At 44.6% G+C, this 16,790-nt stretch overlaps 1 protein-coding gene across 1 annotated transcript in view; it reads left to right on the top strand.

Annotated features, from left to right (window-relative positions):
* Positions 1–16,790, top strand: part of SH3RF3 (SH3 domain containing ring finger 3) — a 251,374-nt gene that overhangs the window by 207,653 nt on the left and 26,931 nt on the right. The window contains exons 7-8 of the mRNA XM_054203839.1: positions 1,558–1,808; positions 5,827–6,131. Of these exons, the coding sequence (XP_054059814.1) occupies positions 1,558–1,808; positions 5,827–6,131 (556 nt within the window). The remainder of the gene's footprint in view (positions 1–1,557; positions 1,809–5,826; positions 6,132–16,790) is intronic.

Raw genomic sequence — 16,790 nt, 5'->3', positions numbered from 1 at the left:
ACAGACAGTCAAGATTTCCATCTGGTGGGATTCCCAGCTTTTCCCTACCTGGAGGCTGATGAAAAAAAAATTGTATTAAAAAAAAAATCAGGTTCATTTAGCAAAATGTAATCTGGGCAAACCTTGCACGATGAGATGAGTCAAGGATTTTATGACACTACAGTGTTGTTTTTCCTCCTGTGATTTTGGGGGGAGCAGGGACTGGGCAGAGGTGATGGCTGTTTTTTGCACTTTTGGACCATATCTTGCAGCCTGTGTTTGGGTTTCTTTCCATCAGAATTTCATTCTTTTGGCTCTTCCCTTTTCCACTCTTAGTGTTGCTTCTTCTGTCTTTCTTGTCCTCTGAACTGGGACAGATTGTTTAGCATACTCTTTCTTTCTGCTCTTCACCTCTCTGTGTTCTCACACAACAATTTTGGGGCCCCAGAAGTTCTCCCAATCCCAACCCCCATAGGTTGGCCTTGCACCCTTTCTGTTATCCTCTCCTCCCTTGCTAACCCCCTGCACTGTCTCATTTCCACGTCCTCCACCATACTTTGTTCGGCACCATATCCCCTCTGCTGTGCTTTCCTGGAGGAGGACCTTGGCACATGGAGCAGCCCAGGAGAGAACAGCACAAAATGAACCTTCTGTTTCATGGCGTCTACTCCTGGGGAAGGAAATTATTCAGGAACCTCTGTAAGAAACTCAGAGAAAGAGCTGCTGAGCAGCAGCTGAGTTTGTCCATTGGTGTCCTTCTGTCCGCCCCAGTGATCTCCTGCCCCCCTCAGAGAGTTTCTAGCTCAGTGGTAAGAGGATCAAGACCTGCTGAACTCATTGCATAGGACAAAGAGCCTCGTTCCTTCCCTCTGAGGTCTACCCAACCACTCAGATGAAATACAAACTATTCATACAGTTTAAGTGAGCAGTGAAAGAAGGGCCGATTATTGTTTGGATTTTCTTTTCAGTAAGGTCAGCTGCATTCCCTTCTCTTTTGCGTTTCCTTAGCAAATCTAAGCTAGGGCTGGTTACACTGGTAAGGTAAGTGCTCAGCCAAGCCAAGCCCTGCCATGTCTGCTGCTTTTCAGTCCCTTTCAACAGCCACACACAGACCTGGTGTTATCCATCTTTTTTTTCACCCTGTGGGGCTGTATGCAGGTTTGGTCCTAAGAAAAGATCTCTGAGTCTGTTTTAATTATCACTCCATTAGTGCCTGTAAAATAGCCTCTGGCACGCAAAATGACATTTGGGAGATATCCGTTTCTTCTGAATTTAGATTTGTGATTTTACTAGGAAGTATTCAGACAGAAAAGTAGCTTAAGAAAACAAGTGATGAGAAAAATTATCTTTTCCTTTTTTACCCTGCACTTCTTCCCATAGGATGAAAGGGTGAAAATATCTCCAGCATGCTTATGACTGTGTCCTATAAAGATAAATATACATCTATATCTCGATTTACTTCAACACCTGAGAGGATATCATGTTGAACCCCCTAAGTACCTGGGGGCGCTCATCAGCATTGTGGCTGGGTATCAACGTCTCCGCAGTGTGCTTTTGCTGTGCCTTGTCTCCATGCAGGGTGCCGGTGGGAGCCGGGCAGCCCAGGAACAGCGGAGCTGGGGGAGCTGTGACAACAAAAGGAGCCCCAGGAACCATCCACCCCATCGGGGCTGGTCACACCAACGCTGCCACGGCTGTCAGACCGGTTGTTCCTATCACTGCTCCTCAGACGCATCCCCAGCTACAGGCGGCCTCTCCGCAGCTGAATAACTGCTTGAGGTATTCAGCTCAGCAGCCAGCCAGCCAGACCCGCAACGCCATGCAGATGGGTATGTGTGCAGCCCCGCCGGTGCCTCTCGGCCTGTGTCGGCGGGATTGATGTCTCACCCCTCGAGCGCAAGCCTTTCGAATCCGCCGCTTGTTTTCTCGTTTTAGTCACAGCTCAGTCAATGTGGAATAGAGTATGTTTTATTTGCTTGTAATATTTATGGGCTTCTATTGATCTCTGGGAACCACGTTGTGTTTATCAGATTGTTCTGTTGCTACAGCTGAAATAGATTATAGTGTTTACAAATATTTATACAATTTATCTGAGTGAAAGCAAGCACCCTGCATACTGAGGAGATTAACAGTTCTGAGTCCAGTTGGCTTGCTGATGGAAAAATACTGCCCTTATCGCAGGGCAAGTAGTACACGACTTAAAATTAAGAAGCATTTCACTGGGCTTCAGGGATGAAAGGTATTTATTAGGCAGAACAGGACCCGGTATTAGTGATAAAGCAAAAGATCTGAAAAATACTGCCACCTTTTTGAAATGAGAATAAGAGCTTCTCACACCAGGGGGCCTCTGTTCTTTCCAGGTTCCCTTTCTGATGTACAGCACAATTTTCTAGAGTACAATTTATTCCCTTTTCCCTGATGTTAAGCAGCTCTGATGTCGAATAAAGTAAAAGTAAATCCTGTGGTGGAACTTTATAGCAAAATTTAAAATGTTTTGTTTCTGATATTTTATAGGGATGTGAGCCATTGTGTTTACAAAGGCATATCAGTAAGGACTGTGACTGCTGAAAACTGAGGTCTTAGATACAAAACAGAGCAAGCACAAATGAGAAATACACTGCGGTGTAAGTCATGGATTCATACCTTTTGAAGCCAGAAGGCACCGCTATGACCACCTACTCTCACCTCCTACACAGTCCAGACCAAAGGGAAGGAAACGTAATCAAATATGTGTGAATCTGAATATCCAACAGTGCAGACTCTGCTCAACAAACGGTGGCAGTTTACACGGCATCTGTGTCACACTGGGGAATAATTGACTTATCTTCTTTTTGCCTAGTTGAGAAAGTGATGCTTTCCCCTCAAGTCACACCTTTCCAAAAGCCCTTCTGCTCTTACAGTGCAAAGGCAGAAACGTTCCCTCCTGGGCAAGGCTCTCAGGAAGTGTTCAGGTGCTCCTGGTGCCTCCTGTGCCCATGCTGACAGGCAGACAGGCTTCCCCGAAACTCAGGTGACATATCATTTTGCCCCACACACCTGGCATGCCCCACACCTTCCTTCCACCGCGCTGCTGTGCTACATTTCCAGCAGCTTCCCTGATTTAAGATTGCTCCACTCTGACATCTTAAAGTGCCAAGGAGTTGACAGGCAGGGTGATCCAGGGACCACAGAGCTGCTCCAAAACCTCCGAAGTGGGGAGTTCTTCAGTCCTTCCAGAAGGTTCATGAGATTGTTGTTTTAATTAAATAAACTTTTGCCAGGATAAATAAAGGGGGTTTTTTTAATTATTATCAGTATTTTTCTCCATAATGAATGCCCTCACCAGTCTCCTGCAGACCAGAGCCCCTCAAAAGGTCTCTTTAGTCCTGCAGGACAGGGCAATGCACACTGACTTTTGGAAAAGCTTTCCAAGGGAGGCAAGCTGGCACAGTATTCAAGTCACGTTTCTGTTGGCTTGCAATATACATGAGTAACAAATCAATTTTGCACAAGGCCACTAATGTAGGAATACACCCAAAATGAAATATGAGTGGTGTAGAACAAAAATAGCCTTCAGTGAGCATTGCTAATTAATAGCATGTTTGATGCAGCACAGTCCAGATCCAGAGATCCCAGAGCAAAGGCATACATTGTAACAGTAAGCAGATGAAATTACAGAATAAAATGTGAGAGCTCTGCTCAGAGTTGATTTTTCTCAGGCCATTTACTTTTCTGTCTCTTTTGTGTTTTCTGTTTCTTTTGTGTTTGGAAACACCGAGCCCTATATGAAAGAAGTAATGTACCTAATATGATTAGCAAATCAGCCTTCTGCATCCAGGTACCTGCAGTGAAATTCCATTATTACGCTTTTCCTCTAAATTTAGGAAAACCATTGATCCCTACAGCCAGTAGTTCAAAACCTTGACCCTGCAAGCTTAACCATCCTGGAAAATTAGATTTCTGGCAGCAATGGTTGCTCATCACAGAGGTCCCAAATGGGGAAACTAGAAGGAGGGAATCACTTCAAGTTAACCAGTGGTGCCCTGTCTGGCTCTCTAGAAAGGAATTGCACTTTCCAGTATATGTTCTTGGTAATCCAGGGAGGGGGGAAATGGTAAGTAATAGTAAGAATAGTGTTGAAGGTGTCTGTAGTAACAACTTCTAGGCCCTTCCTCATGCTACACAGTAAAATCACATCAAGTTCAAGACAGGTTAATGATAGTTGTGTTGATTTGCTGTGAGCAACATTAATAAAAAGAGATGTTATAGAGTCAAGGAGTTACCGTGAGGGAGAGTCATGTGAACTTTGGAGGTGTTAATCTGATGATCGCTGGCCCATCCTGTTCAGTATCCCTTGGGATAATAGGGCAAAAGGTTGGGGGATGAAATTCCCTTCTGGCAGGAGTGCTCAGCAGGTGTAGTGAGTATGATTAACGTCACTCCTTATTGTTTCAATCCCTGGTAATGGGTGTCAGTGTTAACCATAGAAACAGAAAAAATAGTGGTTTGAGTTGTTCTAGCATTGTTGCTCAGTTATAAATTGAGTGAACTCCAGCTGGTCCTGTGTAAAAATGTGTCCTTTGGATGAATTTGTACGAAAACCGCAGATCAGAGCGGGTCAGAAATTTTCAAGAAAAATGCTTCTTGGTCAAAGAAAAGCTGATTTGTTGGACTCAAAGCTTTTAACAAAAAGGAATAGATGTAGTTCAACCAGACTTGAGCCATGAAGCTGTCCTGGCTCAGGTTGCAAAGGAATAGACAGCTTCGCAGAGCTATTCTCCGCAGAGGAACAGTGCAGTGACCAGATCCTATGTTTTCACATCCCAGGTGAATGTCCTGAGACTGTTGTGGGGCGGGTGAGTAGGTTCTGCTCAGAAAAATGTTCAAAGGTTCAAGTTTTACACTGAGGCAGAACTAAACCAGACTACGAAACCTTGAAATCATTTTGTGAAATGGGCATCTTCCAGCCAGTCCTACTATTGAATTGTTTAAGTGAGGGGATGTCTGAGTGTGGACTCGGCTTCTGGTCTGTACATACTTGAAGGAGTGTTACACCTAAGCAATCAACCAACCCGGAAGTCAAAGGCAACATCATCGTGGAAGTAGACCTGGAGCTTTCTCATACTTTGTGCAATGTGAGGCACGCAACACGCTCCCAAATCCCTAGAGAGCTGACCTCAGCAGTGTGACATGGCCACCGTTAAACAGACGAGTGCTAATTCCTGGTTCCTAGTGCTTGTGGGCAGGGTTTCCTCAGCAGGGGCAGCAAGACTAAAAGGCACTGCATAGTCCCTTAGGGACTTTGCTGGCAGAGACGAGGCTGAGCTCAGAAATCCTCTGGTGGATTTCTGCTTAATTTATCTTGTGCAGCACAGTGATGTGCTGTTGATCATTTTGTTGGGGCTGAAACAAGAGACCTTCCTTTGTAATTGCCGTCTGCGAGGTCGGTGTGGATCATCTGGGCTAACCCTTTAGGTCTCAAGTTGCGTTGCTCCAAAACCTGTCAAGTTAGGAGGGGGTCCCGGAGGTTGAGAAAACAGCTTAGCTGGAATAAGATAAGGTATTTTAAAAACACAGTAGGCTTGCTATTTATTTCCAGGCATGGGCAGAGGTGGTCAGGCCATTCCCCAGTCACATCTCTAGGGAAGACTGGCCATTTTGGTGACTGCAGACAGGTCTTTCGCAGCCAGGAGGGGAATTTCTAGGATTTAGACAAAACCACTTGCAAGCTGAGTTATCCTGGGTTAAGGCTAAGGTCTTAGCTCTCTGTTGAGCCCTGATGCCTCATGGCAGTGATGGCCACCAAAGGGACAAGTCATGGCAGTTAGTTCATGGAGGTCTTAACCGTGCTCTGTCCTCCCTCCACAGCTCACCCCTCGGTGCCAGCCCCAGAGCGTCCCACAGCCACGGTCTCGCCCCTGCGGACGCCCAGCTCACCCTCCCGCCTGCCAGCAGCAGCCATCCGGCCTCACCCCGCCATCTCTCCGCAGCACGGCCACCAGCCACCCGCCCCAGGGGCCCGGCCCCTCATCCCCCTCACCTCTGCCGCCGCCGCCATCACCCCACCCAACGTCAGCGCGGCCCACCTCAACGGTGAGGCTGGCAGCGGGCCGCTGGGTGGCCCTGTCACCCCTGGCCCCACTGGCAAGGCTGAAGAGAGGAAGAACGAGAAGGTAAGGGCCACTGTGCCATCGCTGCACCCCACACTCCCACTGCCCCTCCCTCCCATGGGGCTGTCAAGGAGGGACCCTGCCACCACACGGGAGGGTGGAAGCTGGTTTTCATCGCCTGGCAGGTTGGGCATCCTCATCTCACATTGTTTTCACGCTTCATCCTTTCTCCCCCACCATCCCTGGTGCTGCTCTCGCGTTACCCACTCGTGGGTGGGAAACAGGGTTGAGCCACTAATGGGCTGAATTTGTGTGTTTCTTCCAACGATCGGCACCCGGATCTGCAAATTTACAATGGTGCAGAAAGCTGTTATAGCGGGCTCTTGGTCACCAAAACTGGATGGCCAAGTCAGAAGCCGTCTGCCTCATTTCGTGGAAGACGGTGATGGTGGTACCAGCCCTGGGGCAGGTGCCACAGACACAGTAAAACACTGGATTATGAATGACAGGAGATGGTTTACTGCTCCAGAAACATCTGTTTCCTGCAGAAACTTTCATTGCAGTGGCACAGCCAAAAGGGGAGAAGGGAATTAAATACGGCTCATTGGGACGTAAGTACCATGCACTGAAGGTTCAATCATGTAGGAGCCAGCAGTGGGACTGATATCTGAGTGCCTGTCCCTTGTACACCTTGCTGTGCTACAGATGAAGCATGGAGAGTTGCTTTAAGCGCCCAGCCTTTTAGGTTGTTGGTGAATATTTTGCTTTCACCAAATGTTTACATCATGTTAGCACTTCCTATTTATCAATGCTGAGAGCTATCTCCATACTGCCTAGCAGAGCCCACTGATAGAAACTGCCTGCTGGAAGCAAGCTCCTGCTTTGTGTCTGAGTAGGAGGAAGAGATGTGGCGGTTTGCTTTTCTTTTGGACGGCAAAAAAAAATCCTTTTCTGTGTTGAGTGGCACATATGGGGTAAACAGTTGCTTTGTACATGGTAATGCTGAGGTTGCAGATCTTACGTGTAGTCAGGGTCCCAGATAACCCGTAGTTTCACAAGATGAAGAATACAAGTTTTAAAACTTAATCCTGTCTTGAATTTTCTCTGAGTGCCTTTCGGTGAGAGAAGGGTGTAGAACTTCTGTTCGGGATATGAAATTTCAATACTTGTTTGCAAAGGATAACTTCCAAGTGTGCATCGAGGACTGCATGCTGTGCGAGCGGAACAATATGTGCTACTTCTGCAAGTCCAAGGAATTATATGGTATTCGGCAGAAGGTGGTACATGTGCGTGTTACCTCAGAGCTTTATGTACTGGCATATTTAATACTTCCTAAAACATATCATGCTATTCTTTAGGTCCATATATTTTAATTTATGTGGAACTGCACACTGAAATTTCCTAGGCAAAATTATATCGGGTCCCTTCCTAAGATACTGGTTAACCTTTCTCAAGCTTTTACAGCTTTAAGTTACTGAATTTGGATGCAGGGAAGTAAAGTTACAGGTTTCTTGAGCTCCATGGATGAGGGGGAGAAGCAAATAATATACCACATCATTGCAATGAGCGTTGCCAAAGACCATTTCAGTACCTGGGAAGTATCAGAGAGAAGTGACAAAATTTTTATCTCTGACTGGATTGGGTAGTGTATAACTGCCCTGTGTTGAACAATATATTCCTGAATGTCATATTTCACCTTAATTTTAGAAAGATCTGAGTTAATGATGCTTTCTTTCCTTTTAGAAGCAGTGACTGATATTTGGCCGGTTAACTTGTGTTCCTGTTCTTTGCATAAAGCCAAATATTTCTTTGAAACAGTTGAGAGCTTAGATAATGCCAGACTAAAGACATATAACTATTCAAAAAGGAATCTGTGAGTCAGAACTGGAGCCATATCTGGAACCACACTTGATATTTCCAAAGTGGAGGCTGGTTGGGCAGGTTTTTTGGTAAACAGGGAACATTCATAACACTCAGAAGGAATATCTGCGGGGAGAGGCAATATCTGTTATCAGTACATCTGATAGGAAAAAACAGACAAGTCTGAGGGGCAAAAAACAGAAGCTAACTAACAAACTGCCAGATAAGCAAAGATTGGAAGCAATTTATCTGAGTTCAGTTTCATTATATTAATCAGTCAGGTACTTTGAGATGAAAGGAACAGAGGGGATGTTAGTAAGAGGAGCGGTAATAAGGTCTTCAGCTCTACTGAACACAGAACGGAAGAAATGCACAGGTAATTATCTCCTGAGAAACCGAGATTAGCAAGTCGTATCTGAGGTAAATTGTGATGTGCCATAAAATAAGTATTGTTGCTGGAATCAACAATTTTTGATGTCCCATCAAATTATTAATTTCAATCCCAGCTTCATCTTTCCAGTTTCTTTTCTAGAATTCCCTTGAGGATGAGGGCTGAATGGTAAAAGGGAGAATGGCTGTTTCGGGAAACATTCTCTTGTTATTAACCACATTTTTCTTTCTCATTCTGATTGTCAGTGTGGGTTCATTACAGTACAGGGGGCATACGGTACGTATGAAGAAGCAGTTTGCATTCTGGGATGGACGTGCTGAGGATTTACCGGTTTTCACAGTTCTGTTGTAGAAGATGTTTCTGTGAGGGCTATGGAGATAAATTGCAATTTTTGCATTTATCGTTCTGATATAGTCAGATTTATTCGTGCTTGGGAAATTTTCTTCAGATGATAAATTTAGCAAGGTTGGTTGGCTGCTTGAAGGCCATGCTGGGAGATAGTGAGAAAAAGTATTTTAAGGTATGATCTTCTACCAATTTATGTTTTATGGTTTCCCACCTGGATTTCATTCAGGGATACCAAAGGTAACATCAAGGGGTGGCTGCTGTAGTGAGTCTGTATATGCTATTTGGGTTGCTTGTTCCAAGATGGAATTGTCTTTACCTTGGGAACAGGCTTCCTGACTGTACTGGTGAGGTAGTCACTGTTAATGCTTTCCCCTGTGCAAATGTTTATATGCCAATATCACGGGTTACTGTTGGTGTGCAGCAGTCAGATATAGGCACATCCCAAGGTTTCTCTAAAATAAAGGGACTCTGATTCCAGTGTTTACTCTTGTTTCCTTGTGGTTTCAAGACAAGTGGCAGAAATAATTCCAAGGATCATGGTTTTCAGCTCAACAGGAGTGGTTTTCTTGCTCATCTTCTATTAATATAGCAAATAAATCCGTAGGTCTGTTTTTTGTCCTCTCTAGTCCTCTACTTCAGCTTATTTCCTGAAGGTCTTGATCAGGACTTCCAAATCTGCAGGTGAACCTTGGCACCTACATTCATTTAGGCATCCTAATAATAGCGTCTTACTGTCATACTCCTGCTGACCTTATCAGGAGGTAAAATACGACCTCCATGTCAGTCTTCACTTGTCAGTCTGCACCTAACTCCAGAGGATCCTATCTGCAACTGGGCTTGTGCTCCGCTTCTCAGCTCCTTGACCAGCCTCCTGTCCACTTAGGGAACAGTTTCAAAGCTGCTCTCGGGTGCCAGCTGCCAGTGGTAGATGATGAAAGACTAAGCAATAGATAGTGCTTAAGTCCACTGTGCAACAGTGCTCAAAAAGTGCTCTGGCAGCCAAGCAGGCTTAGAAGTAGAGCGCTTGAAAATCAAAGCTGTTTCAGTGCTATACGGATGCAGTACAAAGCAGCAGGAAAGGCGGCTCACACAGAGGCAGTGCAGACACTACAGGAATAACAAGTTGAGGACTGAATAAAGGCAAGAGAGCAGAGCAGAAGTCAAAGAGGTAACAGTGGTCAGGGCAGCATAGGAGCATTAGCAGCTGCTGGGAGATATAGCAAGGCGCACTGGAGAAGGGATGCCAGTGGGGAGGGTGGAGGTGAAGGGTGCTGTCTAAAGCCCGCGGGGAGGCGTCCTGAAAGAGGACAGTTGGAATATAGGGGCTGAAATTTATCAGGCAGTTTAAGAGACCAAGGTGTAAAGGAAACTCTTTCCTCTTTTTCTCAAATATTTCCTGCTTAAGGCAAATTTTTCTTCTTTTTCGAAAAGGAGGTTTTCTTTCCCAGAAGGAAAATAATAATTCTCCCCCAAAGTCACTCTATTCCAGGTTAGGAACAGGAGTGTCCCAAAGACATCGGAAGGACAGGACGGAGGTAGAACAGAGAGCAAATGGGGAACACTCTTCTTCCTTTAAGGGTGTGGGGGTGGTATCAGGTGTCCTTTGAGCTCTCGCTCCATCATTTGCTAATAATATCTGCATGTGTAACCATCTGCAACTCAGAGAGTTCAGTCCCAGTTCCTGAATCTTCTGAACATCTGAAAGAAAGGGACGGAGATCCTAGCTGTGGAATGGAAGAAAAACCCTGTGATTTGGGGACTTTTTTAAATGGGGACCCTGCTTTTTCAGTCATGATGAGCACGGCCCAAGTTCAACCAGTAGATTACAGCTGAGAGCTTGTAATTATGGCATGACTACTGCTTTGACCTCGGTCAATTTTTGCTATAATAGTTTCTGCTGTACATAATCTGGGCTGATGCTTAATACCTCTGATAAAACCACTTGTTTGAATGAATTAATGCATTTCTCATTAAATGTGCTCCTCATTACGTTAATCAAATCAAGCAAATCATGCTGGGTGGTTTGACCACTGTAATTAAACTTTCTTTAAAATCCACTCATTTGGCTTTTGATGAGGATTTTGATTAAACTCTTCCAAAATGTTCGGCCCAATATCTGCTAAAGAGGAAAATAAGAGCTTGCACTAGCAAGCAAGCCATTAATTCATCAGTGAGTTACACCAATTCCTTACTGTTTTACCTAGCCAGAGTATATAGAAATATTTGAAAATTGGCAGTGTAAAATTAAATGTTTCTTACAAGTGTGCTGAGAGAACAAATCTGTTTGCAGCTTTAAATTTAGTGACTGTGTCCCTGGAATATATACAGGATCTGGAGGAGCAAGTCACAACAAATGGGAAAATACACTGGGCCACTGTTTACTGATGTTAAGATCACAAGAGACACATCTTCAGAAAATTATTTTGAACGTGCATCAACTGTTTTGCATGTGAAGACTGAATCAGTAAACATCTGTCTGTTCTCACCAGTGTCACTCACTTTCTTAAATATCAGTCCTTCTGCTCAAAATAGCTGCATTCCTCAAATGATACAGTATGTTTGGCATGATCCTGGTCTAAGGACTACATTACAAAATAGAACAAGCCAAGGCCTGTTTTCTGGCCCTGCAAGTGTCCTTGCATGATTTGCATCCACACTTCCAAGCTTTCTTCTTCATCCAAAATCGGGTGACTGCATCCAGACTGCTCATTGACAACAGTCCTGGTACATGGTATGGCCCAAACCATGCCCATAAGTTGTCCTGGGAGAGTGCTAGTTGATATAAGCCCAGCCCACAATGATTAATGGATGCGGACCAGGGTTTGATGCTAAATCCTGGCCTTGTTTCATATGCCAGTGTAGACACGACCAGAGAGACTTCCCTCTCCACCGCTCCCCCTTTCTGCCAGTGCCTTCCTCTGCCTTCCCCTAATTTGCAGCCCAGTGCCCGGTCCCACCAGGCAACGTTCCTCAGTGCAGACCTGCCGCCTGCACGCTTAGTCGCCCACACTGTCTTTACACAGGGTTGGAGACTAGATCAAAGGCCCTTTGAAAATTTGGCTTTGGAAACTCTGAGATGCTCTTTGGCCTTAGTTCACATTACAGCTGTCTGTTTAAGCTGTCAGTTGGTAGGACTGAAACAGCCTGAAGGACCTGATCCTACATGGTAGTGCACCTGCAGTTTTCACTTCCTCAGTGTTAGTCTCTGCATTGCAACTTCTTCTCATATTAACTTGTCCCTGAGTCAAGAGGATTTGTTATCGTTTCATATCCGCTAAAGAAATGTAATTCCTTATCCAGAAAATGAATGATCAGTCTCAAAAGTGAAGTGTTGAGCACTTGCAAGGACTTTGTAGATACAAAATGGCATGACAAAAATAGTGGTCGCCCTGGGATGAGTAAAGGAAGCTAAGGACAGAGTTGATGAAAGTAGATTTTTCAGATACAAAGTCAATATCACTGACCCTGAATTTTTGGAAGAGGAATTCAGTCTTCCCAGCAGATATGAAATGATTTAATATTTTTCATTTCGTAACCGGTTCACCTAAGAAGGCCCCCTAAGTTGTACAGGTATGAAATGGAATGATAACAACTAAGTGACTAAATGGAAACAGCACAAGACGTAAGAATGAACAAACTGCCCAAGAGCAGAAGAGCCTGGTTTGAATTCTTAGAATAAGTGCATAAAAATGAAGAAAGCTTTAAGAGGAAGGAACATTGGAATAATGTAAAGGAAATGTAAAGGTTTGCATCAAAAAGATAAAGAATAAGTTCTGTGATTCTAATTTGGATACTCTGTAAGACATCTGAGTTGATCCTGGAGCCACCAACACCAATATTTCACTGACCATTTTCAGAGTTAGATTTGACTTTTCAGTTTAACATGTATTCCAGTTTGGTTTTGCTAAGGATTCTCTAATCTGGAATATTTTTGTTCAGTTCTCTCAAGACCTGTGCACAGAATACATACTGTTAATCCATTTCCTCTCAACAAAGGCGAGGGGGCTGTCTTCATCACAAATGAGCCACTGCTTCCCATGCTCCAGAAAGAAAATCTTGGCTCTGTGACCAGCAAGTGATTCACCAGAAACTTGGCCAGGGAGTGGAAACCTCTTTTTCTGGTCATGTGAATTCAGGCCACAAAGTTCTGTTTTAGGGCAGAGAACTCGTGCTTAAAATCTCTCCAGCACCTTCTCCTTCATCGTTTGTGTTCAATTTGAAAGGACAAAAACCTGGCAACTTGCTGATGAATATTTTAAGGCTGGCAAATAACCCAGCCAAAAGCATGAGCCCCAGCTGTCAAAACACAGAAAACTTCAGCTTTACAATAAAACAGATTTCTGTTATTTCTGACTGGCTAGGATTCTTTTGCTTAGATCAAGGGCAATAAGCCATTGATCAAAATTTCTTTTTCTTCTTCGCATTTTTGATGTTAGGAAATGCTTTCAAACTCCCCACAGATATTTCAAGCGTTGACTTTGCTGCCAAGAAGTCTCCAAAAGCTATTCCTCTTCTTTCTCCTCTCCCCCCTGCCTCTGCTTATCTGCCTCATAGTGCTGTCACAGGATTTCTCAAGTGTCCGTGGTGGATTTCTCTAACGCCATTTCAAGTGGTTCGGTGCTGCATTCTGTGGCCATAAGGGGAAGCAGATCCAGGGGAAGCAGATCCAGGGGAGGCGAGGACGAAGAGTGCTTTAGCTTCGAGAGGAAATTCAGTTTATCTACTAACTGGAGGCAAAGCTGTTTGGATGCCAAGGCACAGCATTCTGCTGGCACCTGTAGAGACCTAATTTCATAACACAGAGGACCCACGGGCTTTTACTAAATCCTTACTGCTGCTTGGGGAAGAAAGTAGAACTGACAAAGAAAAGGCATGCAAGGGAGTGCTGGAAGCAGAAGGCTGGAGGCGTGTGTGCGCGCGAGTGCGTGTGCATGTCTGCGTGTGAGCATCCCAGCAGTGGCGTTCCCATGGCATTCCCCTGCCTGCAGAAGGAATCACACAGGACCAGATGGCTGGATGGGGCCAGCCTGTGGGAGGGGATGGCAAGCATCTTCCTGGATTAGTCGGGTGAAATGTAAGCACTCTTGTGGTGTCAATGGGAGACATTGACACATGCCGGCTGTTGAGGGATCACAGGGGCCAGTCCCAACCCTAGACCGCACAACTCTGCAGCTGAGCATCCCATCATAGCTTCTGCCCTGTCCCTGCCCTGTTCCTGAGGAACGTGGTTTGATCCCTCATTCCCTCGTAACATCTTTGAGGCTGCTGAGCAGCCTCAAACTGCTTTGAGCAGCCTGGTCTAGGGGGAAGTGTCCCTCCCCATGGCAGGGGGTTGGAACTAGATCATCTTTAAGGTTCCTTCCAACCCAAACCATTCTATGATTCTAGGAACTTGCAATGTGTCGGTGTTGGTGGCATCATGGCCTCCCACATGTCGAGGACTCATTTACTTTCCTCAGTAGTTTTCCAACTATGAATTCACAAGCCAGTAAGTCTTAAAACCACCAAGAGGGTATCTCAAGTGCCAATGCAGTTGTTTTATGGAGGCAAAGTTCGAACTATCCTGTGAAAATCTGCTATACTCAACTTTTCAGTGCCTGTGTTTCTTTTTTTGGTCACGCAGGTACTGGCATTTTGTCCTTGCTTTTCTCTATAGTTATGCACAATAGATGGTCTAAAATATCTTGTGTCAATGCAGAAATATTTCAGTAAGATCTGTTAGAAAAATTACATAAACTAAATGAAATTGCAGCTTCTGACAAACATCAGTACTGTAGGAACAGCACGTTATAACAGACAACAGATATCTGTGGCATGTTTCTGTTTTTATCATGTAACTCGAGGGCATAACCAAGTTATAGCAAAGGGATATTTATCTTATTTTGTACATTTTTGTTTATTTTTCATTTTGCAGTAGCAGCAGAAAGATTCACAAGCCCTCAGCTTTTCTTTTGCCAAATGGTAAAGCCACTTTAAAGTCAGTCTGGGTTGTTATTTTTTTGACTGAATGTCTCAAGCATCTAGTAATTCCCTTCAGACCAAGTCAAGACATAGAGTCAGTGCTGGTCTCTGGAGGACTGAAAAAAAAATGTTCTTCTTATGCCCTCTGGAGAAAACATCAGTCTCAGGAATTCTGAAAGTACACCATGCAAAAGTTGCTTTTCAGACACTACATCTGCAGGCTGCCTGTAATCAATTAACACAGGGTGTCAAGCAGTCAACCTTTTAAAAACCAGTTCATTATAAAGGCAGAACTCAAACTGTTGCTTTGCTTTTTTGCATGTATTTTCTTTGGTTCATATTCACTGATCTGTTTCTGTAAGTTAAGACTACAGAAGATAAAATATTAACCTTCACTCACAGCTCACTCTATTCCGCACGCTAGCAGCAGACTGGCATCGGGCTTCATCACCAGATGCCCGAGGGAGAGAAGAAGTAATTTAATGTGAGTCCATGGCCAACTTATTTTGCGGTGAAGTGGATCTCCTGTACTATAGTTTTTAGTATCAATTCATGATCAGTTCAGAACTGGTATATTTTAAAATGGAACTAGCTGGCTTTTTTTGATGACTTCAGAGATCTCTATTCCCTTCTGTACAACATTATGTTATTCTTCATATCTTAAGTTTTGAGACAGAAGTGGGGGGAGATCGAACAGGCAGATCCTATCAACACGATGGTGCTTGCTGTGGCAAGGGAAATGCATCAGCTAGGCTTTGATCAGGACATAAGAGAGAGAACTGATTTCCCAACTTTTAAAATTTTTCTGGACAGGGTTTTTGTCGAAGACAGATACTCTTGGTTGTCAGGCTTAGAAGCAATCTGGCCAAGAGATACAGCTGGCCAGCAGGGAACGTGGCACAGAGAAGGTAGGAAGGATGATGCCCCCACAGGCCTGGGATGGCTTTCCCTTTACCAGCCATGAGAAAGTCAGATGCGTGCTTACTACCCACCACAGATCTCTGTCTAACTTTTCTTAAAATCATTCAATTAAGATCATTCTGCAACTTCCCTGAGCAATCTATTCCTGTCCTTTCATATCCCTAGGGCCAGAAAGTTCCCTATTATCCCTCCTAAATCTTCTGTGGCTACAAATGAATCTTGGCTTCTTCATGTCCTGCTCCAGATGAACAGCTGACCAACTTTCTTCTGACAGCCTTCTATGTATTGGAGAGCTAATAATGTGTTAAGTCCTCAAGAATTCTCTTCCTTCAGCCTCACTGAGCCCAGTTCCTAGCCTTTCTTCATAAGTAATGCTTTGGAGGCCTCTGATTTTACTTTCAGCTCTCCTCTGGGCAGTCTTCAGCTTGCAGGGGTCTTAGAGAGTAGTGCCCCAGAGTGGAGTTTTGCTGAGATCTTGTTAGTGACAATTAGGATGGAATAAACACTTTCCATGGCCTACATATATAAGATGTTTGTGATCCACTGTATCTCCCATGTCCCTTTCTGCAGAGCTGCTGGCTGGCCAGTCACTCTTTATTTTGTATCTGTGAATTTAATTTCTTCTTCCTAGCAGTAGCATGTTGTACTTGTCTTTGCAGATTTCACCATGATACTTTGGGATCATTTCTCCCTGTTAGGAAAATTGTTCTGAATTCTTACCCTGTTCATCATTCTGTTTTGGTTTAACCCCCCCAGGCAGCTCAGCCCCACACAGTCACTCACTCAAACCCTGCCACAGTGGGAAGGGAGAGAGAATCAGAAGGGTAAAAGTGAAAAAACTCATGGATTGAGATAAAGACACTTTAATAAGTAAAGCAAAGGCTGCACATGCAAGCAAGGCAAATACAAGAAATTCATTCAGTGCTTCCCATCGGCAGGCAGGTGTTCAGCCATCTCCAAGAATGCAGGGCTTCATCACACGTAATGGTTACTATGGAAGACAAGCACCATCACTCCGAGTGTCCCCCCCCTTCCTCCTTCTTCCTCCACATTTTATTGCTGAGCGCAATGTCATATGGTGTGGGCTATCCCTGTGGTCAGCTGGGGTCAGCTGTCCCAGCTGTGTCCCCTCCCAACTTCTTGTGCACCTCCAACCTGCTTGCTGGCAGGGCAGCATGAGAAACAGAAAATGCCTTGACGCTGTGCAAGCACGGCTCAGTAACAACTGAAACAGGGATGTG

This window comes from Rissa tridactyla, chromosome 1 (assembly GCF_028500815.1).
Source record: "Rissa tridactyla isolate bRisTri1 chromosome 1, bRisTri1.patW.cur.20221130, whole genome shotgun sequence".
NCBI classification, from domain to species: domain Eukaryota; kingdom Metazoa; phylum Chordata; class Aves; order Charadriiformes; family Laridae; genus Rissa; species Rissa tridactyla.
Note: the sequence above shows the minus strand (reverse complement) of the source record. Positions and strands in the feature narration are given on the sequence as shown.